Raw genomic sequence first — 19334 nt, 5'->3', positions numbered from 1 at the left:
ATATTAGAGAAGGGATTTGGATTAGCCAGCCATCAGCTATTTGGTTTGCTGCAGCCACATTAGAAATTCCCAAGTAATATTAGAGTGTTTCCAGTGTACCCATGGGTCATGGTCCCAGTGACTTACAGAGGGCTGAACATGATAAAACACTTCAGGTGTTGGACAAGGATAGTAAATGCTTTTCGAAGGACACAGAGCTCAAAGGAAATGAAAACCAACTTTGTAACATAAGCTAGTCTCAGTAGGGATGTGGGCCTCCCATCTTGCAAGAGTTTCACATTTACTCAGCTTTATACCCAATAGACTACACAGAAGAAAAAGCTAAGCAAAATAAAACAAAAATTCTTGTAAGAGTGGAACCAAACCATTAGCATTATATGAGATGATCTTTAGTGAGAAGTCTTTGGGGGGGATGCTAAGCTGTTGGTTTTAAAGAAATGAGGAAGTGCTGGGTTTTGAAGTGAGGTGGCTAGTACGGCTGTTACATCTTTCCCCAATATAAGCATTTCTCTTTAAAGCTTTAGACTGAAAAAAAAATAATTAAAAAAGTGAAAGAAGTTTTTATTCTAAAGAACCTCCACGGTGTTGCAGGGGAACATACACTGCAAGGACTTTCATGCTGTCTACAACTACCTGAAGGGAGGAGGTAGCCAGGAGGGGCTTGGTCTCTTCTCCCAGGCAATCAGCACCAGAACAAGAGGACACAGCCTCAAGCTGCACCAGGGGAAGTTTAGGCTCAAGGTGAGGAGAAAGTTCTTCACACAGAGAATTGTTAGCCATTGGAATGGGCTGCCCAGGGAGGTGGTGGAGTCACCGTCCCTGGAGATGTTCAAGAGGGGATTGGACGTGGCACTTGGTACCATGGTTTAGTAGTTATGAGGTCTTGGGTGACAGCTTGGACTTGATGATCTTCGAGGTCTTTTCCAACCTTAGTGATTCTATTCTATTCAATTAGAGCATAATCAGAAAACTGCAGTTAAGTAATGACTGACAGCATGATACTGCTCAAACAATGCAGGGAGGTACGACTACACTGCTAGGGGCTTTATTCTTATCTGCTAAAAGCCAAGTTAAAGAACTTCTAAAACCACGTAGGCAAAAAACCCATCAACAATAAAAGCAGTGTCAAATGAAGAGGTGTCCGAGACCTCCAACACCAGGAATTTCCAGTCTCAGTGCTTTTATTTACACAGTTCACTAAGCTGTCATACGCTGCACCATTTTCAGCACGGCTCGCAGCAAATTAGCTGTCGGTTTACCCAGGATGGCCCACGAGCAGCTTGGGCAGGCACAGGTTTACAGGGAGAGATCTCTTTAGCAGCTGCTGGGAGCTGCATCAGAGCCACACCATGTGCTCCGAGAGCTCCAGTGCTGCCCAAGCTGTTAATCTGAAGGGTGACACACAAGTATGCGTCTTTCCATTTTCCCATGATTTCCCAGCAAAGGTTTCAAATTAACACAGGCGACATTCATTAAGGCTGCCCAGGCTTTTGACGCAAACGGCAGCCAGAGAAACAAATTATGATTAACCCTCCAGTCCCACGGAGGCGCTGCCAAAACCAACTTCCAGCCAACGGGTTGGCTTGGCTCCCCCCTCCACCTGACCTCCGCACGCTGATGTCATCATCACAACCGCATGGAAATAGTCCTCAAAAGGCACATCCGGGTACAAACTAATTTCCTGTCAACACGCCACCTGCAAATCCAGGCAGTCAGAAGTAAGCCCCTCACATAATCCAGGCAGGGCCATGTGTGCAGGGGTGTGCCTATGCAGGAGTCATGTCCCAACCAGAAATACCTCGAACGTCAAACTAAAAAACGTGTGAGGAGAGGAGCCTGGCTGCTCCACAAGGGCCTGAGAATTTCGAGCAATCACCTGTGTTTCCCTAATGAAATACATCAGTCTGTAGGCTGTGTGGTATTTTAATCTTTTTGACAACCCCTCTTTCTTTAAAATCCTCAATGAAGGAGCTTTAAAGGCAAAAAACGTCTTTGCTTTCTAGTTTATTTCATTAGTTTGAGCCACATATCCTCCTCGATGTGCTATTTCAGCTAAACCTGCAAGTTACCTAGTTGCAGGTCAAGCACACATGCACTCCTGCACAGACACTTGACCTGACCATCAGAGGAACTTCTTCAACAGCAAAAAGCCTGTCAGGTAAGACTATCCAAGGACCACAGTAGACTATTGAAGGCAAATATAGAAAACAAAACCCAGCTTTGGTATTTTATTTTAGCTAAAAGCACCTCCAGTTAACATTTTGACAGAATAAAACATGCATTCTGAAGTGTACCAGAGCTTCACATTGAATCTGAATTAATTCTAATCCTGTCTGATGGATCTGAGAAATCATGTACCCCAGCTCCAAAATCAGTATAGCAGGTGAGGGCTCTCCACAGCACCTTTTCTAATCTCATTTGGCCTATTCCAATGACTGTTCTAACCAGCTGTTCTCCTTGAACACCCTAAACTACTCTCATACTTCTTCCTGGGGATATAAAAGTAATTGCAGACTGATTCTATCACTGCATAAAGAAGTACATACAGTTCACTAGCTCATATAGTTCTTCAAGCCAAGATTTTGTTTCCAGACACAACCAGATGCATGAAGTCATCAGATTCAAATCTGTTACCCTTCTTCCTATAAGCAAACCAGCAACTTCATTTTGTATATTTTTACTTATTTCACTTCCTTTTCTTTTTCTTCCTCCCCCTTATAAAACAGACTTTTTTAATAGTTGAAAACAAAGCAGTTTGAAAACACAGTGACTATGGTTCCCATTGTGTTGAATTTTGGTAAGCATCACTACTATAAGCTAAATCAAATGTACACTTGCGTCATCTGACAACCCAGAACGCTTCTGAAGCGAGAGGAATCGATGTTTCTTCTGAACACCAAATGTCATAGTCAGTGGAAAACATATTTCAGTCTCAATCACCAATCAATCCTCTAAAGGACAACGAGTGACTCTCCATCCCACCACTGACTTCAGTGGCACTGAAGCCTGTCTGAACAGCTTAGCTTCAGAATCAGGACCTTAATTTAGTTATTCCACTGCTGACCTGTAGATGTGGAAATGCAGGAAATACTCACCCAGTATCACTCTGAGCACTCTTAAATTCACAGTAACTGTGAAACTAGAAAACCAGAAGGAAGGGAAGTCCAGGAGGGCCCCTCTCCTGAAAAGCACCACTTCTGCACAGATGACCCTACCTCAGGAAGACCCATGGGGTCAAAGAGGCAGGCCCCAGGAGAAGTATCCAGGATAAATTACTGCAGAGGGATTAATCTCCACACAGCTGAAATCTATAATGCAGGTTTTGTGAGAGGGGAGTACAGCCCTCCTTTTCCAACAAGTCCTATCAGGCAAGATTTACACAGAGATAAATGCCAGGTTTATTCTTATTTTCCCCTAACAAAAGAGTTGCAAATCATAACCAAAATGTATGGATTTCAAAACCAGTTGTGGACACGGTATCATCGCTAACAATTGTTTCACTGAAATCTCTGGAAACCATTTCCTATCAAAACAAATGTTAAACTCATTGACATGACAAAATGGTTGATATCAAAAAATTAATACAGGTTTTGAAGTAGATCTTTCTGGCAGAACTCTCTGCTTCTCCACAGAGCACTGAGGTAAAAGGTTCCTGAAATACCGAAGCCCCCTGCCAGCATGCTCCCACGCAAGAGTCGCCTCGCTCGCACTGTCTGAAGGGTTTTTATTGGGTCTGACATTTCTGTCAGGGCTTTGCAGGGGTAACCTGTCAGCAAGGAGCACCTGCCAAGTCCATCTCTTCAGCCCAGCTGCCGTGATCGTAATTAACTGTCACACTGTTTTATTTCCTTCCCTCACAAACTGTGGTGAAATACAGCTTTGGCAGGTCAAGGTTTTCCACAGCAGTAGGGAAAAAAAAAAAAAGTCATCTACTCCAACAGCATTACCAGAAAAATAATAATTGTAGCATCTTCCCAGTTATCAAATTTCACCCACAAATCCTATCAGTGGGACATTGTGTCCAGCAGAACAGACATTGCCATGCCAGTTAGAAAAAGCAGGCTCTTCCACATGGATACACTCTGTTGAGACATTAGATACAAGAATATTCTGACTGAATTGAAGATAGCAGAGCAGGCCCTTATGTGCTCTGCTAAGCCCTTATGTTAGCTTTGAACTTAGGGAATCTACAAGACAGCCTGGAAGGGACTTTTTACAAGGGCTTGTAGTGATAGTATAAAAGGGAACAGCTTTCAGCTTGAGGAGGGTAGACTTAAACCAGGTATTAGAAAGAAACACTTTACAGAAAGCGTGGTGAGACACTGGAACAGGTTGCCCATGCAAGTCGTGGATGTCTCCTCCCTGGAGGTGTTAAGGCCAGGCTGGACTGGGCCTTAAGCAACCTGGTCTAATGGAATGAACCTGCCTATGGCAGGGGGTTGGAACTAGATGATCTTTCCAACATAAACCACTCTATGAATCTATGAATTTTATTTCCCTTGCAGTATCTTCCCAAACCCAGACATTACTAAAAACACAAGTCTTACAGTGACATGCATGTTTACATAAGCAGCACAATATCACTGTTTTTCCCCTGGAGCAGTTTTCTTTCTCCCCCTCAAAACCACACCATCTTTTACATCACCTATTATTTCTGGTTACAGGCATGAATCCCTTTTAGAGCTGCAAAACTGTCACCTGCTATTACTGATTCCTCTATGTACTCACACTCAGAATAAAAGAGGTATTTCATAAAAACACAGCAAGCTAGGCCTAAGCAACTGGCACATTTACGGTACCATTTATATGTACATTATTAATTCAGACCACTTCAGATACTCCAGCCTAGGAGAGATGTACAGCATGCAAATCCTGTATGTTATCACTTAAATATTTTGGCTATTCATTAAAATAATAAAACAAACCTCCTTCAGTGCTAAGATAAGAAACACTCCCCACAGCAGGGAATTTTCCTGCCTGTGTCATCAGAAAAAATGCAAAAGGAGATAATCCGGAGCCCTTCCCTTCATCAGCACACTATAATTAGATGCTGTCATATTCTGTACACACCTGTATCAGCTATTACACATTACATTGTCTCACATCTTCCCTGCTTCCTCAAGAGCAAAATTCACATAGTACAGAAGTGAAATCTACAGAGAAAACCTGGACAAGTCTGGGAAGTTCAGCAGCGGGGTAGAACATTTATCTTTATAGAATCATAGAATCAATAAGGTTGGAAAAGACCTCAAGGATCATCAAGCCCAACCTGTCACCCAACACCTCATAACTACTAAACCATGGCACCAATGGCCACGTCCAGTGCCCTCTTGAACACCTCCAGGGTGGAGACTCCACCACCTCCCTGGGCAGCCCATTCCAATGGCTAACAATTCTTTCTCCTCACCTCGAGCCTAAACTTCCCCTGGTGCAGCTTGAGGCTGTGTCCTCTTGTTCTCATCTCCAGGCCACAATAGTGTTTTGCCAACTGTGGATGCACCAAGGGCAGTTTGTGCCATTTGGTCTTTAAGACATTAAAAAAGCACAGAAAAATAAAAGAACTTCTGCTACACCTTGAGTGGCCTACAGCTTCTATGCAAGCTTCATAGAAGGATGATCTTTGTGAAAACAGGAAATGGTGCTCAGCTGTCAGCAGGTGACTTTGAAACAAATGGCCTATAGAATGTTGCAGAAACCTAATTGTCCTCAACAGTCATACAACCAGACTCTTCCATTTGCTTAAATTTCTTCTTATTGCAGTTTCCAGAAGTTAATGAAGTAGGCCCAGAAAAATGAAATGCAACAAAATGAAAGAAGAGGAGGAAAAGAGCCAGTCTGAGATAGGTTTGGAATCAACAGGCTTTCTTCCAGAAGGCTTTCCTCAATTACATTTCCAAACCCTTAAGTAGCCAGGTGGTGATCCACTGTCCATTTCCATCTGTCTGCAATTAATTCCAGACACATATCCATGAAAGATGGACACTAGATCTTGCTTTCATTTGGCCCTGGCACCATGTAGCTGAAATGCAAAGGATGCTAACATCAAGACTTCTCCATAATTTAATGCAAGCTCTGTTAACACTGAGCTTGCATTAAAGCCAAACACACAAAAAACCCAACAAACACCAACCCAAACATACACCTGATGCACAGTAAATTTCCCATTTCCTTTCTTTCTGTTTTCCTCAGCATTTCTCTTCTGTGCATTCCTGGGAGTTAATCAAGTTGAAAACTGTAATCAATCATGCCTGCCAGGGAAGCACGTGCAGTTTAAGTTGGAGGTATTACAGACCTACAAGTAACTAACAAGACTGGATTTCATTTCAGTACAACAAGACTTAAGTATAGCAGGTTCACTTTTATCTCAAAGAAGTTTCATTTGTAAGTTTTAATTGCAATTATGTCCCCCTTGTATTCCATTTTAAAAGGAAGAAACATTTAAAACACATTGTGATCAAGCTTTCTTGCTAGACAACAATTGGTATTAAAGAGATTGCAGGTATTTGTCATGTCACACACCACCTATGGGTAATGCTATTTGTTAAAACTGCTATTCCAAAACAAATTGCAAGCTTTACTGCACAATTAAGTTGTGTCAAACCTTTACCTTTCCACCATTCCTTGCTAAGCCTAAAGTGGAAAGCTGGCACAGGACATGCAGCTTTTTTTCCCACACACAGTATTTCTATTTGGATATCAAATTCCAAAACCTTACAGAATTCAGACAGCCATCACAATAGTTTGGTATGCCTCAACTCTGTCATAACCAAACACAGCTCAGATATTGCAAGGGATCAGCTGATGTCCCCCAATTCAGGGACAGCCAGTGCCAACAAATGCACAAGCCACAAATGCAAAGCTCCTTGACTGAGCCCACTGCTAGAATCAGGTCCCTCACAACACAAGCATGGCATAGGGAAACTCCATTTCTTCTATATATTCTTGATTTTTCTCCAGGCTGAAGTGAAAAAAAAACACTGAGTGGGGATCTTATCAATGCTTATGAATATCTAAAGAGCAGGTATCAAGAAGATAGGGTCAGGGACTTTGCAGTGGTGTCCAGCAAAAGGACAATGGGCAACAGGCACAAGCTGGCAGACAGAAAGTTCCATCTGAACACAAAGGAAAACTTCTTTCCTGTGAGGATGCTGGAGCCCCAGACCAGGCTGCCCAGAGAGGTTGTGGAGTCTCTTTCTCACCTGGACATGATCCTAGAATTGTTAGGGTTAGAAGAGGCCTCAACAATCATCTAGTTGCAAGCTCCCTGCCATGGGTAGGGAGACCTCACACTAGATCATGATACTGCACAAGCTGCTTTAGGTGCATCTGCCTTCGCAGAAGAGTAGGACTAGGTGATGTCCAGAGCTCCCTTCCAACCTCCACCATTCTGTAATTCTGTGATTTTTGCCTTTGCAAGAGTAATGTTAGGATGGCAATACCTCCTTCAGCACAGTGGTAATTCACACTCTGTAGACTGGTTTTCTGCTGAGAACCTTCATCTTGCCTAATGCCCCTGTCCCTGCAGGGTCCAGCCCACAGATTCCACTGCTAGGATGGAACACACTGACCCCCTTCATGACAGAGGCTACTTGTTACACCAGGGAATTTGTATAGATAAAAAAACATGACACCATATTCAATGTACAGTGTAGTATGTGCTAAAGTGTACAGTATAAATATGGGCTAAAATACTCCAAGAAGGACAGGCAACAAGAACAGAAGACTTATCACAGTCTCTGTTAAAAGCAAAGGTGGCACAGTCTGGAAGAGAAGCTTCTGCTCTTCACAGTTTCATTTAGAAGCCTGAGGGCCTCAAAAGTAAAGACTGCAAATATTTGAATACCTAAAGTGAAAACAGTTCATCTCTCAGAGATTGTGAGCATGTTAAACTGTGGCTTTGGAACCTATCTATTCTCCCTCTCAGCACACAGGATAACACCTCCCAGGAAAAGCATCATAATATTGTAGTTTCAGAGACTGGTACCCAAGTCCCTTCACTTTGTCAGCTCTACTCTCACTCCAATAAGGTTAGCATCTACCAACTTGTTTTGGCCTCCACAAGTCCAATGCTAAATACCAGTTTTGTTCCTTATCTTTCTTTCTTTGTTCCCTTTGAAAACAGATTTCATCACTGTCTTTCACATCAGTCTACAACATTTCCCATCTTACATTACAAAGATATGCAGTTACAGGGGAAAATGCTTTGCTTCTGAAAAACAAGAAAAGGAACAAATATGCCTCTTGCCCAAAAATTCTAAAAATCCTACTTATATAAACAATGTCCCATTTCCAAAGCACAGAGATTTCTGAAGTTCAGCAAACAGACTGTCTGTGCTGCATTTACACAGAGCTACGTTCATTCATCACTTTCAAGTTTAATTACCAAGCCATTTCCCTCTTGGCAACCTCTGATGGCCAGAAGAATTAGGTTTTACATGGTCAGGATACCAAGGGATAACAAATACCCATAACTCTTTGCAGCTGTGCAATTTGTAAAGCCTCTCAAGCTTTGTCCAGGCAAGGGATTACTGCAAGGCAAACTTTCCTCCTCATGTGCTGCTGTATCTGGACCAGTCCTACAGGTCTCACTTCAGCACAATCCCTCCTACACAAAGTCATAACATCATCTTTAAAAGCAAGGGAAAAAAAAACAACACACACACACACCAAACAACAACAACAAAAAATCAACCTGTGAGCTGCCTGTGGAAGGCAAAAGCTAATCAGAACCACAGAGCAGTGGACAAAGCTCTGTGCATCATGTAGTTCACCTCTCCTGGTGCATGACTGCTCCATGAATGCTCCATTACTCTGTGAAACATCAGCTTTGATTTACAGATGTTAAGTGGTAGCCTGATGGAGCTTCCCTCATGTAACAAACTCAGTTTAAGGAGATTTCTCTACCAAAAGCCTGATTTTCTTCCTATCTCAAATCATTTTTCCTACTTAAAACTCATTGTGACATCTCTAGCCTTCTACCACCTTATCTTCTGCAGATTTATCATCTGTTCTCTAGACCCACTTATAGTGAACTTCTCCTTTTTATAGTCACTTCAGTCAGCCCCTGATTTTGTATTTTCAGTTCTCTCCAAACTTTCTCTAACATCTCAACATAAACTAAACTGAGAAGGGAAAATCTTCCAAGAGTGATGGAAGCACATCATAAAGAATAAAATGCAGAAGTTAATACAGCTCAAATTATCTGTCTTCCTACCACACTGGAAATTCAAGCCATTCAAAATCACCGAGGATTTTGAATCAAGGATCTCCAGACTTTCCCATTGAGCAACTGCTCCTTACACTGAACAATTTTTCTACAGGTGAGGACTATATTTTAGTAACTTCTCCTCAAGGTTAGTATGCATCCAGCTCACATTTTTAATTATTTTGTTGCCTGCATGCAAAATTGGGAGAGAGGTATGGACAGACAAGAATCAAAACCCAGGAGCATATTTCATGTAGATAAAACATATGGAACCTCTAAGCAGGCTGGATAAGAAATCCTCTTTTCAGAAATAATACATTTGACATGGAACAGTATCAACTAACACAATTTTTGTTAGCTACACACTATCATTTAACTAATACATGTAGAATCATAGAATGGTTTGGGTTGGAAGGGACCTTAAAGATCATCTAGGTCCAACCCTCCTAGCACAGGCAGAGGTATCTCCCACCAGATCAGCCTATTCATGGCCCCATCTGACCTGGCTTTGAATGCTTTCAGGGTTGGAGCCTCCACAGCTTCCCTGGGCAACCTGTTCCAGTGCCTCACTACCCTCATGATGAAGAATGTCTTCCTAATGTCTAAATCTAGCCTTTTCCTCTTTGAAGCCATGCACAAGACTATTCTGTAAAACAAAACTGCTGCACAAGACAGGTTAGGTAGAGGGTTTGATGTATTACTGTAATACCCTGTGGCGTATCTGAACACAGCCAGTGTTTGCCATGGAGTCATGGCTTGTGCGGTGACAAACTCCGCTACATGATGCAAAGGAGACCTTACACTGAATGGTGCAAAGAAGAAAATTCTCAAGCTCTCTTCATCTAGCTGTATTAGAACTAATTACAAAGTCTATGAGTTTGTATGTTGATGAGAAGGGATTACTCAGTGATCTCTACAGGAGGCTGGGAGCAAAAATGTTTGTGTTTTAAATCCACAAGCTTTACTCAAATCTAAACAAGTAACAATGGGTTAATGAATGCTTAGCAAAGTGCTTTGAAGAGCAAAAGCATTAAGCAATTCATGCTATTTCACTTTTGTATTTCAGATCTGAACTAAGCTTGAAACTACTCCCACAACTTAACAATTTAGGTTTCTCTGTACCTCTGGACACGTCCTGTTAGGATCGGGGGAAGTTACCTTCCTGGGAGGTTTGGGATGCAGCACACTGCACAGAGCTCACAGCAACCTAACAAGGACTTAAACTGAGAGGAGAAACTTTTAGAAAGCTCTGTCACAAAGTGTTCTTCACTGCCAAAGCAGTGAAAACTAATTCAACCAACAGAGGGAATAGGAAGACAATATCAACAGGTGTTTCCTCGAAAATTTCAGCACGGTTACTAACAGCACAGGAAATGGATCTCCAGAGACCACAAATCGTTAGCATCTCTAATGCATTTGCAAATTCCTACTGTGCAAAGTCAGCCTGTGGAAAAAAAAAGGCCATTTCTAGTAAGTGCCTTGTCTGGTTTCCTACACCATTTAATTTCAGATGAATTTTATGAGAACTCTGCTACATATTTTACCTCCCATCTGGTTCACATTGACAATGAAATATTTTTGTGTCCCACCCTGTTCTTTTTAAAGCCCCAAAACCAGATGTCTAAAGCACAACACAACTGCAGCAGGTCATACCACATTCTTCAGCAAGCTGTGCCAGGCCTACTACCCCCGACAGACAGTTTCAGATAAGGTAAAAACCAGTTGTTTACTCCTTAAAAGAATAAAGCAAACAAACAACTCAACACCTCTAGGGCCCTGCATGAACAGGATGATTAAAATGTAGTATGGCTTATTTTACCACAAGGTTTTATCTTGATGAAGTGGTGCTTCTGAAAGCTAAATACGCAGCACTGCAACACGGGGGAAGTACATCCCCACTCCCCACCTTGGCTTGATTTCAGCACACACTTTTGCAACTTCTCTATTGTGATAAGCAGGCAGGTATTTCACAGGGTGGCTGGCACTTCTAAGAAGGTTACACAGTTGCGGTCCTTGCATATGAGAATGATGCTGGTGACATCTATCAGAACTAGCATTTTCAACAGAAAATGTGTTCATTTCTTTCACAGGCAGCTCCCTGCTGCATGTGATACCACCTCCTATTACATAAACAATTTATTTGTGTTGCTGAAATGCCAGAATCACACCTTTTATCCTTTGCTGTAGACACAAATAGTCCTTTGGCAATCCAAAGGAATCTTTATTGGTGGCAAGGCAGCTTCTTTTCCAGAAGAGTGATGAAGCTGTGACTCACCTTTGAACTGGACAAATACTTTCTACAGGCACATATTTCATAACTGTTCACACAAAACAAAACAGACAAAGAGCATTTGCTCACAAAAGGCAGCATTTTTTTAATAAAAAGGTTATTCCCTATAAAGACCACTTCAAGAGCCTGTCAAATTTGAAATGCTGTAGTAACAACTCAAACCTGCTATAATCCACCTTTGGACAACAGCTAAAGACCTCTCAGAATCATCACAAAGCAGGATATTAAAAAAAGACATCATTAGCTGCTTGCACCATAATCCCTTTTTAATGCCACACATGAAAGGATGTAAGTTTTCCCAATTTTTTTCATGAAGTTTTTCCCAGTCTGGAGAAATGTTAAAATGCAAGAGCAAATTCAGGCATATAAGAAGTCTCCTCGGAAATTCATGTCATATAGCGCATGATTATATTGTTTACTTGAAGAAGACACTATATTAGGCCACTGCAATAACCCTGGGAAAAGAAAGGAGTTAGTTACTGGAAATAAATGCCAGCTAAAACCACAGAAAAGAGCCAAAGGGCATGAGAACCACTGGAATCATTCCTGCTAATGAGATGAGAAAGGAGGTACTCTACCAGCATACCTGTTTATGCCAAGTTAAATACACTTGAGGAGAAGTCACAAATGCTATCCTTCTGCATGTGGAATGATTACATTTAATACAATAATTCTAGAAAGGTAATAAAGGTGTGATTGCACAACATAGGTGTAATTTATCAGAAAATAACATCTGTGATTTTTGTAACAGCAGTACTTACTTTCCCCTTTCAACTGCCAAAGCATCTATTTCATCAAAGAAAAGAATTGAAGGAGACACCGCTCTGGCTTTCCTGAAGATCTAGAAAAACAATCACGAAACACTCCGTTGGAAGCGATGGAAAATTTTTACAGAATGCTGTCACACCCTGCACACCTCAACAGCCACAGCACCACAGAACAGACCTAAGTCCTCTTCTTCTTTTTTTAAGAACAAAACAAAACAGACTTTTCATTCATTATACAGGATTATAGTGAAAGCTACTACTGGATGCTAAATTTGACATGCATCACTAGGCTGATGCAGGAGGAATTTAAACACTGTAACACATTCCTTCTGATCTTATTCTGTTGGCTCTTTTTCCTTTGCCATTTTAAAAAGTTAAACCAGGAGGAAGATGTGTTTAAAGATTGCTTAGATGTGGTGCTTAGAGATAGGGTTTAGTGGTGAACTTAGCAGAGTAGGGCTAATGGTTGGATTTGATGATCTCAAGGATCTTTTCCAACCTGAATGATTCTATGATTGAGGAGGTTTTTCCGGAAAGTTTAAGGGTAACCTTTACAAGCAGAGAAGAATTTAAATGCCAAGAAAGCTTAACATGTAACATTATATACAGCTTGCCCCTTCTCACCTCTCGCACTGCTCGTTCTGACTCACCAACATATTTATTCATCAGCTCAGGGCCCTGTAAAATAAGTTTTTTAAAAGTTTAAAAAGCACAACGTGTTTGCATACAAAGTGTCTGAGAAACTGCCAGTGCCATGTTACTGATGCTCTGTTACAAGGAATTGTGGTCATTTGTCACTTGAAAGTCTTATTTCTGCATTTTCAGACTTACCTTCTAACTGTATCAAGTTTTCCTCCATTTGTTATAGCCGTGTGCATACATTTAACTATGCATGCAGGCAGTTCTCCCATCACAACACTTTCCCAGTACTTTCATAAGAAACTGAACTAACAAACAAACAAAAAACCAGCTTGGGGTTCTTAGAAGTTATTGGCTTACCAAGAACAAGGGGGCTGCCAATCAGCCAGAGAGGAATTACAGAAAAGCCTTTACTTGCACTCTCAACACGCATCCTGCCCAGCCAAGCACCAAAGCAGTGACTTAAACTGACATTTAACAGCACTTCTTTGAACCTGACAGTTTGCAGGTCCAGAGAGAAGCAGCTGCCACAGCAGCACACCTGAAACCCATCCACAAGGTGCTCTATCCCCAGCGCAAGAGCTGTTCAGTGTCTCAGCTCGTTCACATTCCTTCTCCTCTCTGCAGAGGCTGCCAAGTACACTTATTAGTGCCAGCTGCTGCAGTGACTGTTTAGTCTCACAGCCCTGTCCACTAGGAACAGACCAGAGTCTGCAGGGTCAGCATTCAAGGCTTGAACAAGTACTTACAATTATAAAAAGTAAAACAATAGAGAATTCTCAGAGTATTTTCTGTTCAGCTATACCCTTAAATAATGCTTCCTAATGGGACTAAGATTCTCATGGGATTGGTAATGACTCATTGACTACAGCCTGGTTTGCATCAACATTGACCTGCAGCCACAACTAAAGACAATTATCCTCTGCCCTGGATGAAAAGAGCCATCCATTTTCCAAGGAACAGGTGTCCTCATAATCTCACCAGAAGAACTGACATCCTTCTTCCCAGTCAGAAAACTGAACAATCTTCCTACACTCCACAGCTGCAAGTGCCTTCAGGTGAAACTGGGCTCAGAGCAGTGAGGCAGCTTGAAATAGCAGGTGTGTTAGAGCTGAGAATGTGTGGCAGACACACATTTATACACTGGCAGTGACAGAGCTTCTGTTACAACCCCTCTTTGAATGGGACCATCTGGACTTTGTACCCAGGTTGGTAGAAAACAGATTTGTTACTCTAAAAATGCAGCACAAAGTTTTTTTGCTGTCTCCCCTCTCCACACTCATTTTCACTCATGCAATAACAGTTCACTGAGCTGACTTCATCTTGACACAGGCACCACTGGAAATTACCTGCCTATATGTACCAAAAAAACAGCATTAAAGAGCTGTTTATGATCCAAAGGACCAAATGAGATACTGCAGTAGCCAGACTTAGTGTACCACATAGGTAAAAGCCATCAAGTGATGACTGGAAGGAGAGTACTGCATGCATTGCCCACAAGAAATGTAAATGATACAATTAGCATCGCTTCCTTTCCTCAACATCTACCCTCAGAGCAACCACTGCAGTAGCTGAAGTGTCACCTACAGGTTTTCAACAACTTCAGAATCTGTTAGATACTTCTGCAGAATCAGAATTATTTGAACACATAATTGAAGAGTACAGGAAAGAAAGAGAGAAGGAAGAAACAGCACAAGAGAGAAAAAGAAAGCTTTTTCCTGCTGTTCACTGCCGACACTGAACATGAAGAACACGCAGCAGTCTGTGCAGAACAGGCCTACAGCTCCAAGTGACAGCACCCAGCTGCTCCAGGCCTTTGCCATTCATCATGTTCAGCACAGATGAGGAATCTGATAGCACAGGCCTAACAAATCCTTAAGGAACAAGAGCACAGACGGCTCTTTCTGTCTAGCTTGCTGTTAAATTGAGCCGATACACTGATGAACCTCTGCGGATTGTACCCACGACTATAGATTTTGTTCTTTTGTTTTTACTAACTACTTCTGCAAGCCTGTGGACCTTCTCTTTCGTGGCCTCATTCTCATAAGTAATCTTCATTCACATCAGTATTCTCATGGAAACCAACATCAAAGACAACAGTGCCAAGAGTACTCCTCTAGTATGACACAACATCAAATAACCTGACATTTTCTTTTGTCTGAGCAAAGAAATATACTTAAAACCAAAACTACTCTCTTTGAGCTTTAAGGTACAATATAACTTCAGATGCTTGGAGTTTTATTTTTAATTAAGCATTAAAATATGATCAAGGCAACATCAAAGCAATAAATACTGTTTAAAATGTTTCCAAACAGAATTATTTTGAACATATGGTTTTGCTGTAAGCTTTGTCATGAAGTTTTCCCTCTGTTTTTCTCTTCATTAAGCAGCAACTCCAGGTGAAAGACCACTGTGTATGAATGACCTGTGCCTCATCATGGAGAATTTCCATGAAAATTGGTTTGAAGGTCTCTCAGTTCATCACTCAGGAGTGACACCAAACCTGCACTGGAGAACCAAAGTTTTTATTGTAAGCACCTCAGAACTCTCATTATATGTGTCAACAAAGGAGAAGACTCCAAAATAAGAGACAGCACCGAAGAGGAAGAACTGGTGTACATTTCACCCCATGCAAACACTTAAAACCACGACCCAAAAAATAACAAAGTTCAAAGAAGCTAGATGTAGAAGCTGAACTGGCTTAGTTCTGGTCCTACCTGAGCTGAACTTCTGCCTCACCTTGTCTGCAAATGGGCTGTCCTCCAGCTGAGATGGATGGCAGTTCTTCCCAAAGATAGATCTGTGTGACAAGCAGTCTACAGGCCACCACAAAGTCACCCACAGACAGCTGAGACATTCCAAATTTTCACAAAGCTCATCTTCTCTTTTTAGGAAGCTTGCTTTGAAGTTGGAAGACACTCAAGAAATACCAAGAGATTTTTTTTTTTGGTTTTCAATACTTTTAAAATAAAATTACATAGGCTGACATTTGCTGAAGCATCATTTGTGGCCAGGAGGTAAGCACAGTGATTCACAGAATGCTTTGTGTTGGAAAGGATCTTAAAGATCACCTCATTCCAACCCCCCTTCGTGGGCAGGGACACTTTCCATCAGATCAGGTTGCTCAAAGCACTGGTCCCACTGCCGTTCCTTCAAAAGCTGTTTACAGTTGCTGATCTACTAACCAAGAGGTGCTAGTAACAAATGGTCCAGTTCCATAATGCATAGCTCTGTTCTGCAAGAAACCTTCTGTATGAACGGACACAAAGAAACAAGACCTGTTCCTTCTGGCCAGGAGCACAGTGACTTCACAACCAGCCAAAGTACTACAACAACTGTTGAAAGGAATATATATTTCCTTTATTTACTAAGGATATGGCAATATTAATCCAAATATTAATAACCTTCATTAATATGAAAATTGCCAAAACATATCAAAAGGTTTGCTGTATGGTTAGAATATATTTACACTGGCAATGTACAGGATTTGGGCAACTATAACAATTTAACTGTTTTATGCAAACCGGGAGGGATGCAACAGAAAGAGAATACCCCAGGAGCAAAATGGCGCTCGACCACAGTGGGAGGGGGAGACTCAATGAGAGCTGTTATGCCAAAGAGGCAGTGAATTAATTACTCACAGCTGGTTGTACCCAGGTAGGGAGTGCTGCTGCTGTGCATTAGAGGCTTTGGGGCGCTCTCATGCGCCAGGCACGGGAGGTTGCCAGCAGGAATGCCACGTGGTTGTCAATGGCTGGTCTGGCTTCAGCAGACAGTGGGATGTTAACGACACTATCATGACAGGCGCTTGATTTGTCCTTGGTGAATTAAGGCACGGCAAAATCCTGGTCGCAAGGGGAAGCAGGCTTGGCTCTGACTCCTAAGCTTGTGGCTTCTCTCATAGCTTACAGTGTGTATGCTCGTGGCTTTATCCCAGGTGCTGGACCGGGCAACTCGATGCTATGCAACTCTAGGCAGTTTCAAGCCAGACAAGGTCCAAGCAGGTTCAAACACACAAGGCTAAGCAAGGCTTGAGCAAGGCAAAAGCAAGACACAGGCAACTAGAAATCAAGCCTGTATATAAATCTTGCCTGAGATTGATTGGACCAATAGGGCATGAAATCAGCACAGTTACCCAATGGGAAGGGGTTCTGCCAGGCTGTGGCGAGAACACATACCCTTACCATAGATACAGGGTTGTTTACCAGACATGCATGGTCCTGTCCCCTTCATTCCTTTTCCCACGTTACCCCGGCTTTCTGCAGGAAGGAAGGGGGAGAGTGGGACCATGTCTAGACACCTTAGTGTCTTGTCTGGGTTTGTGCTGGGGCCATTTGGCCCTACCATGACAACAACATTAACTGATTTGGAAGAGTCACAGAAATTAGTCACCTAATCTTTTGCTACTGCAATTTCAACGGCAAAATGCTGTCCCATCCCTACCACAGTCAGGCCAAAGCAAGACATGAGTCAGGCTGGCTGCAGGAAAGAGAGTTAACAAGATCAACAGCAAGACTTCCTCGACTTGAGCAGCAGGGCTGGTTTCAGTGCAAGGGTTGTACATGTCTGCTTTGGTTGGTAATTGGTTATGCTACATAGAAAAATATTTGCTCAGAAAACGCATTATATGTGCTTGTTAAGAACAAAGCTACTGCTTCCTCCTCAGTGCTGCTTAAGCATCTCATCTGCACAGCTCCCAGCTTTGCAGTACAAGTGAACTCCAGGTAGGGTGCTGTGCACCTTTTTAATCGCTTACTCTCCCTCTGCCCTGCATTCCAGATAACCTTCAAAGCTTGTTGGTATCTGTCTGATGCTTTAAGAATTCCAATTTCAACAGGTGCTTCTGAGTTCCAAAGTCTAAGGGAGAAGCCTAGCAAAAAATAATCATTCTCAGTCCTTGCAGTGAAGCTGCTAAAAGAAGCATAATCAAACTGTACAACACTCAGTTCTCTTTATTGGCTAGCCTCAGAATCACATTTGCCAAGACTACCAAACTTCAATGACAACCTTTGGAGGCTTCTTTCCACAATACAGACGCAGTATTTACTTGTATTGTGCAGTGTAGAGTGAAGCGAGTGGAAACATTGAATTAAATCCACTGCATGCACTAGTGCCTTCAGAGAGGGCACTTCAGCACTCAGGCATAGCTGCCACTCCAGTTTACCAGGATTTTTCATGCTTACCAAGTGCTGCACCAGGCACAGCAATATGAAGTCAGAGGTGACTGAGTTGAAGCAGATCTAAAAGTAACCCATCCTGCTCACCTGCTCCATCCATGGAGAAATCCCACAGCAAGTCATTCCTGTTCATCACAGATCTTCAGTACCTGTTCCTATTCATTACCACTTTTAACTACAGGCTAAAGAGCTGCCATCCACTACTCTGTCTAGCACCAGGCTTCGCACCATCAGGGCAGCATCTATGTGGGATCAAAAATCATACAGGAAGATGACATAAAATGTTTAGCTGCTGACAAGACACCCCTCCAGCAACACCCCATTCACTACTTTCACCTGATTCCTGACAAACTCTTGGTAACATGAAGATGCAGAGAGAAATCAGGTGCTAATAAAAACTAATCTTGCAAAGTAACCAAGAACAGACAAGGAAACAGAGACAGGGGATTATCTTTAAATCGTTTTCTGCCTGCCTGCTCACTTTTAGGAAGCTTATAGTAAGAATGGACGAATGCCTTATTCTACTTTTAGTTGAGTAAAGTATGCAGATGGCTTCAGGATTAAAGGAACTCATTAAAATATCTCAAATTGTTATCCCTTGTGAAAAATCTCCAGCAATTTTTTCAAATGCAGCTCACTTCACTATCTGCTAATTAACTAACAAGTTAAATGTGTCACTATGGATCATTTTGGGAATTTTATCACATATTTGCCAGAGTTTCTCATAAAAACCATAATGCTTCTTCATTTGTCATCTTAAATGCTTTGCTTAACTATCTACAGGCACCCAGATCTCTTATTTCATGCTTCTGCCTGCTAAAATCCCCCTCAAAAGGTTAAACCATTCCCCCAAATTCAGTGACAGTTCTCAAAGCAAAGCACTCAGCCTTTCCAAGCCTCATTAATCTGTTTGAGCTGCCACAGCCAAGAGCTGAAGGGAAAAGCAGAGGAAACTTCAACTGGAAAATATTTTGACATCACTGACCCAGATGACAAACTAAGCTTAAGCACATGTCAGGCTCAGAGAGTGGTACTAAAGCATCACCAGGGTGATACAGGAAGTTAAATCAAGCCAAGGTGAAATCAGAGCTCTCAGAATGCTGTATATGTTTGTAATTACTGCTAATTGAAAAGAAAAAGTAAAATAAAAATGAAAGTCTTTCAGCTCAAGCTCTTAAGCAGCAGCAAATAAAATGTCAGGAATATTGTTGAGCCTTTTTTGTCTCCCCACACATCATAGTTGGAGCTCCAATGCA

The 19334-nt window shown here is 42.0% G+C and overlaps 1 protein-coding gene across 1 annotated transcript in view; it reads right to left on the bottom strand.

Annotated features, from left to right (window-relative positions):
- Window positions 1-19334, bottom strand: part of SPATA5 (spermatogenesis associated 5) — a 188936-nt gene that overhangs the window by 134529 nt on the left and 35073 nt on the right. The window contains 2 exon segments of the mRNA XM_054172512.1: window positions 12257-12336; window positions 12887-12940. Of these exon segments, the coding sequence (XP_054028487.1) occupies window positions 12257-12336; window positions 12887-12940 (134 nt within the window).

Source organism: Dryobates pubescens, chromosome 24, assembly GCF_014839835.1.
Source record: "Dryobates pubescens isolate bDryPub1 chromosome 24, bDryPub1.pri, whole genome shotgun sequence".
Taxonomy (NCBI): Eukaryota; Metazoa; Chordata; class Aves; order Piciformes; family Picidae; genus Dryobates; species Dryobates pubescens.
This window is presented reverse-complemented; position numbering and strand designations above follow the sequence as displayed.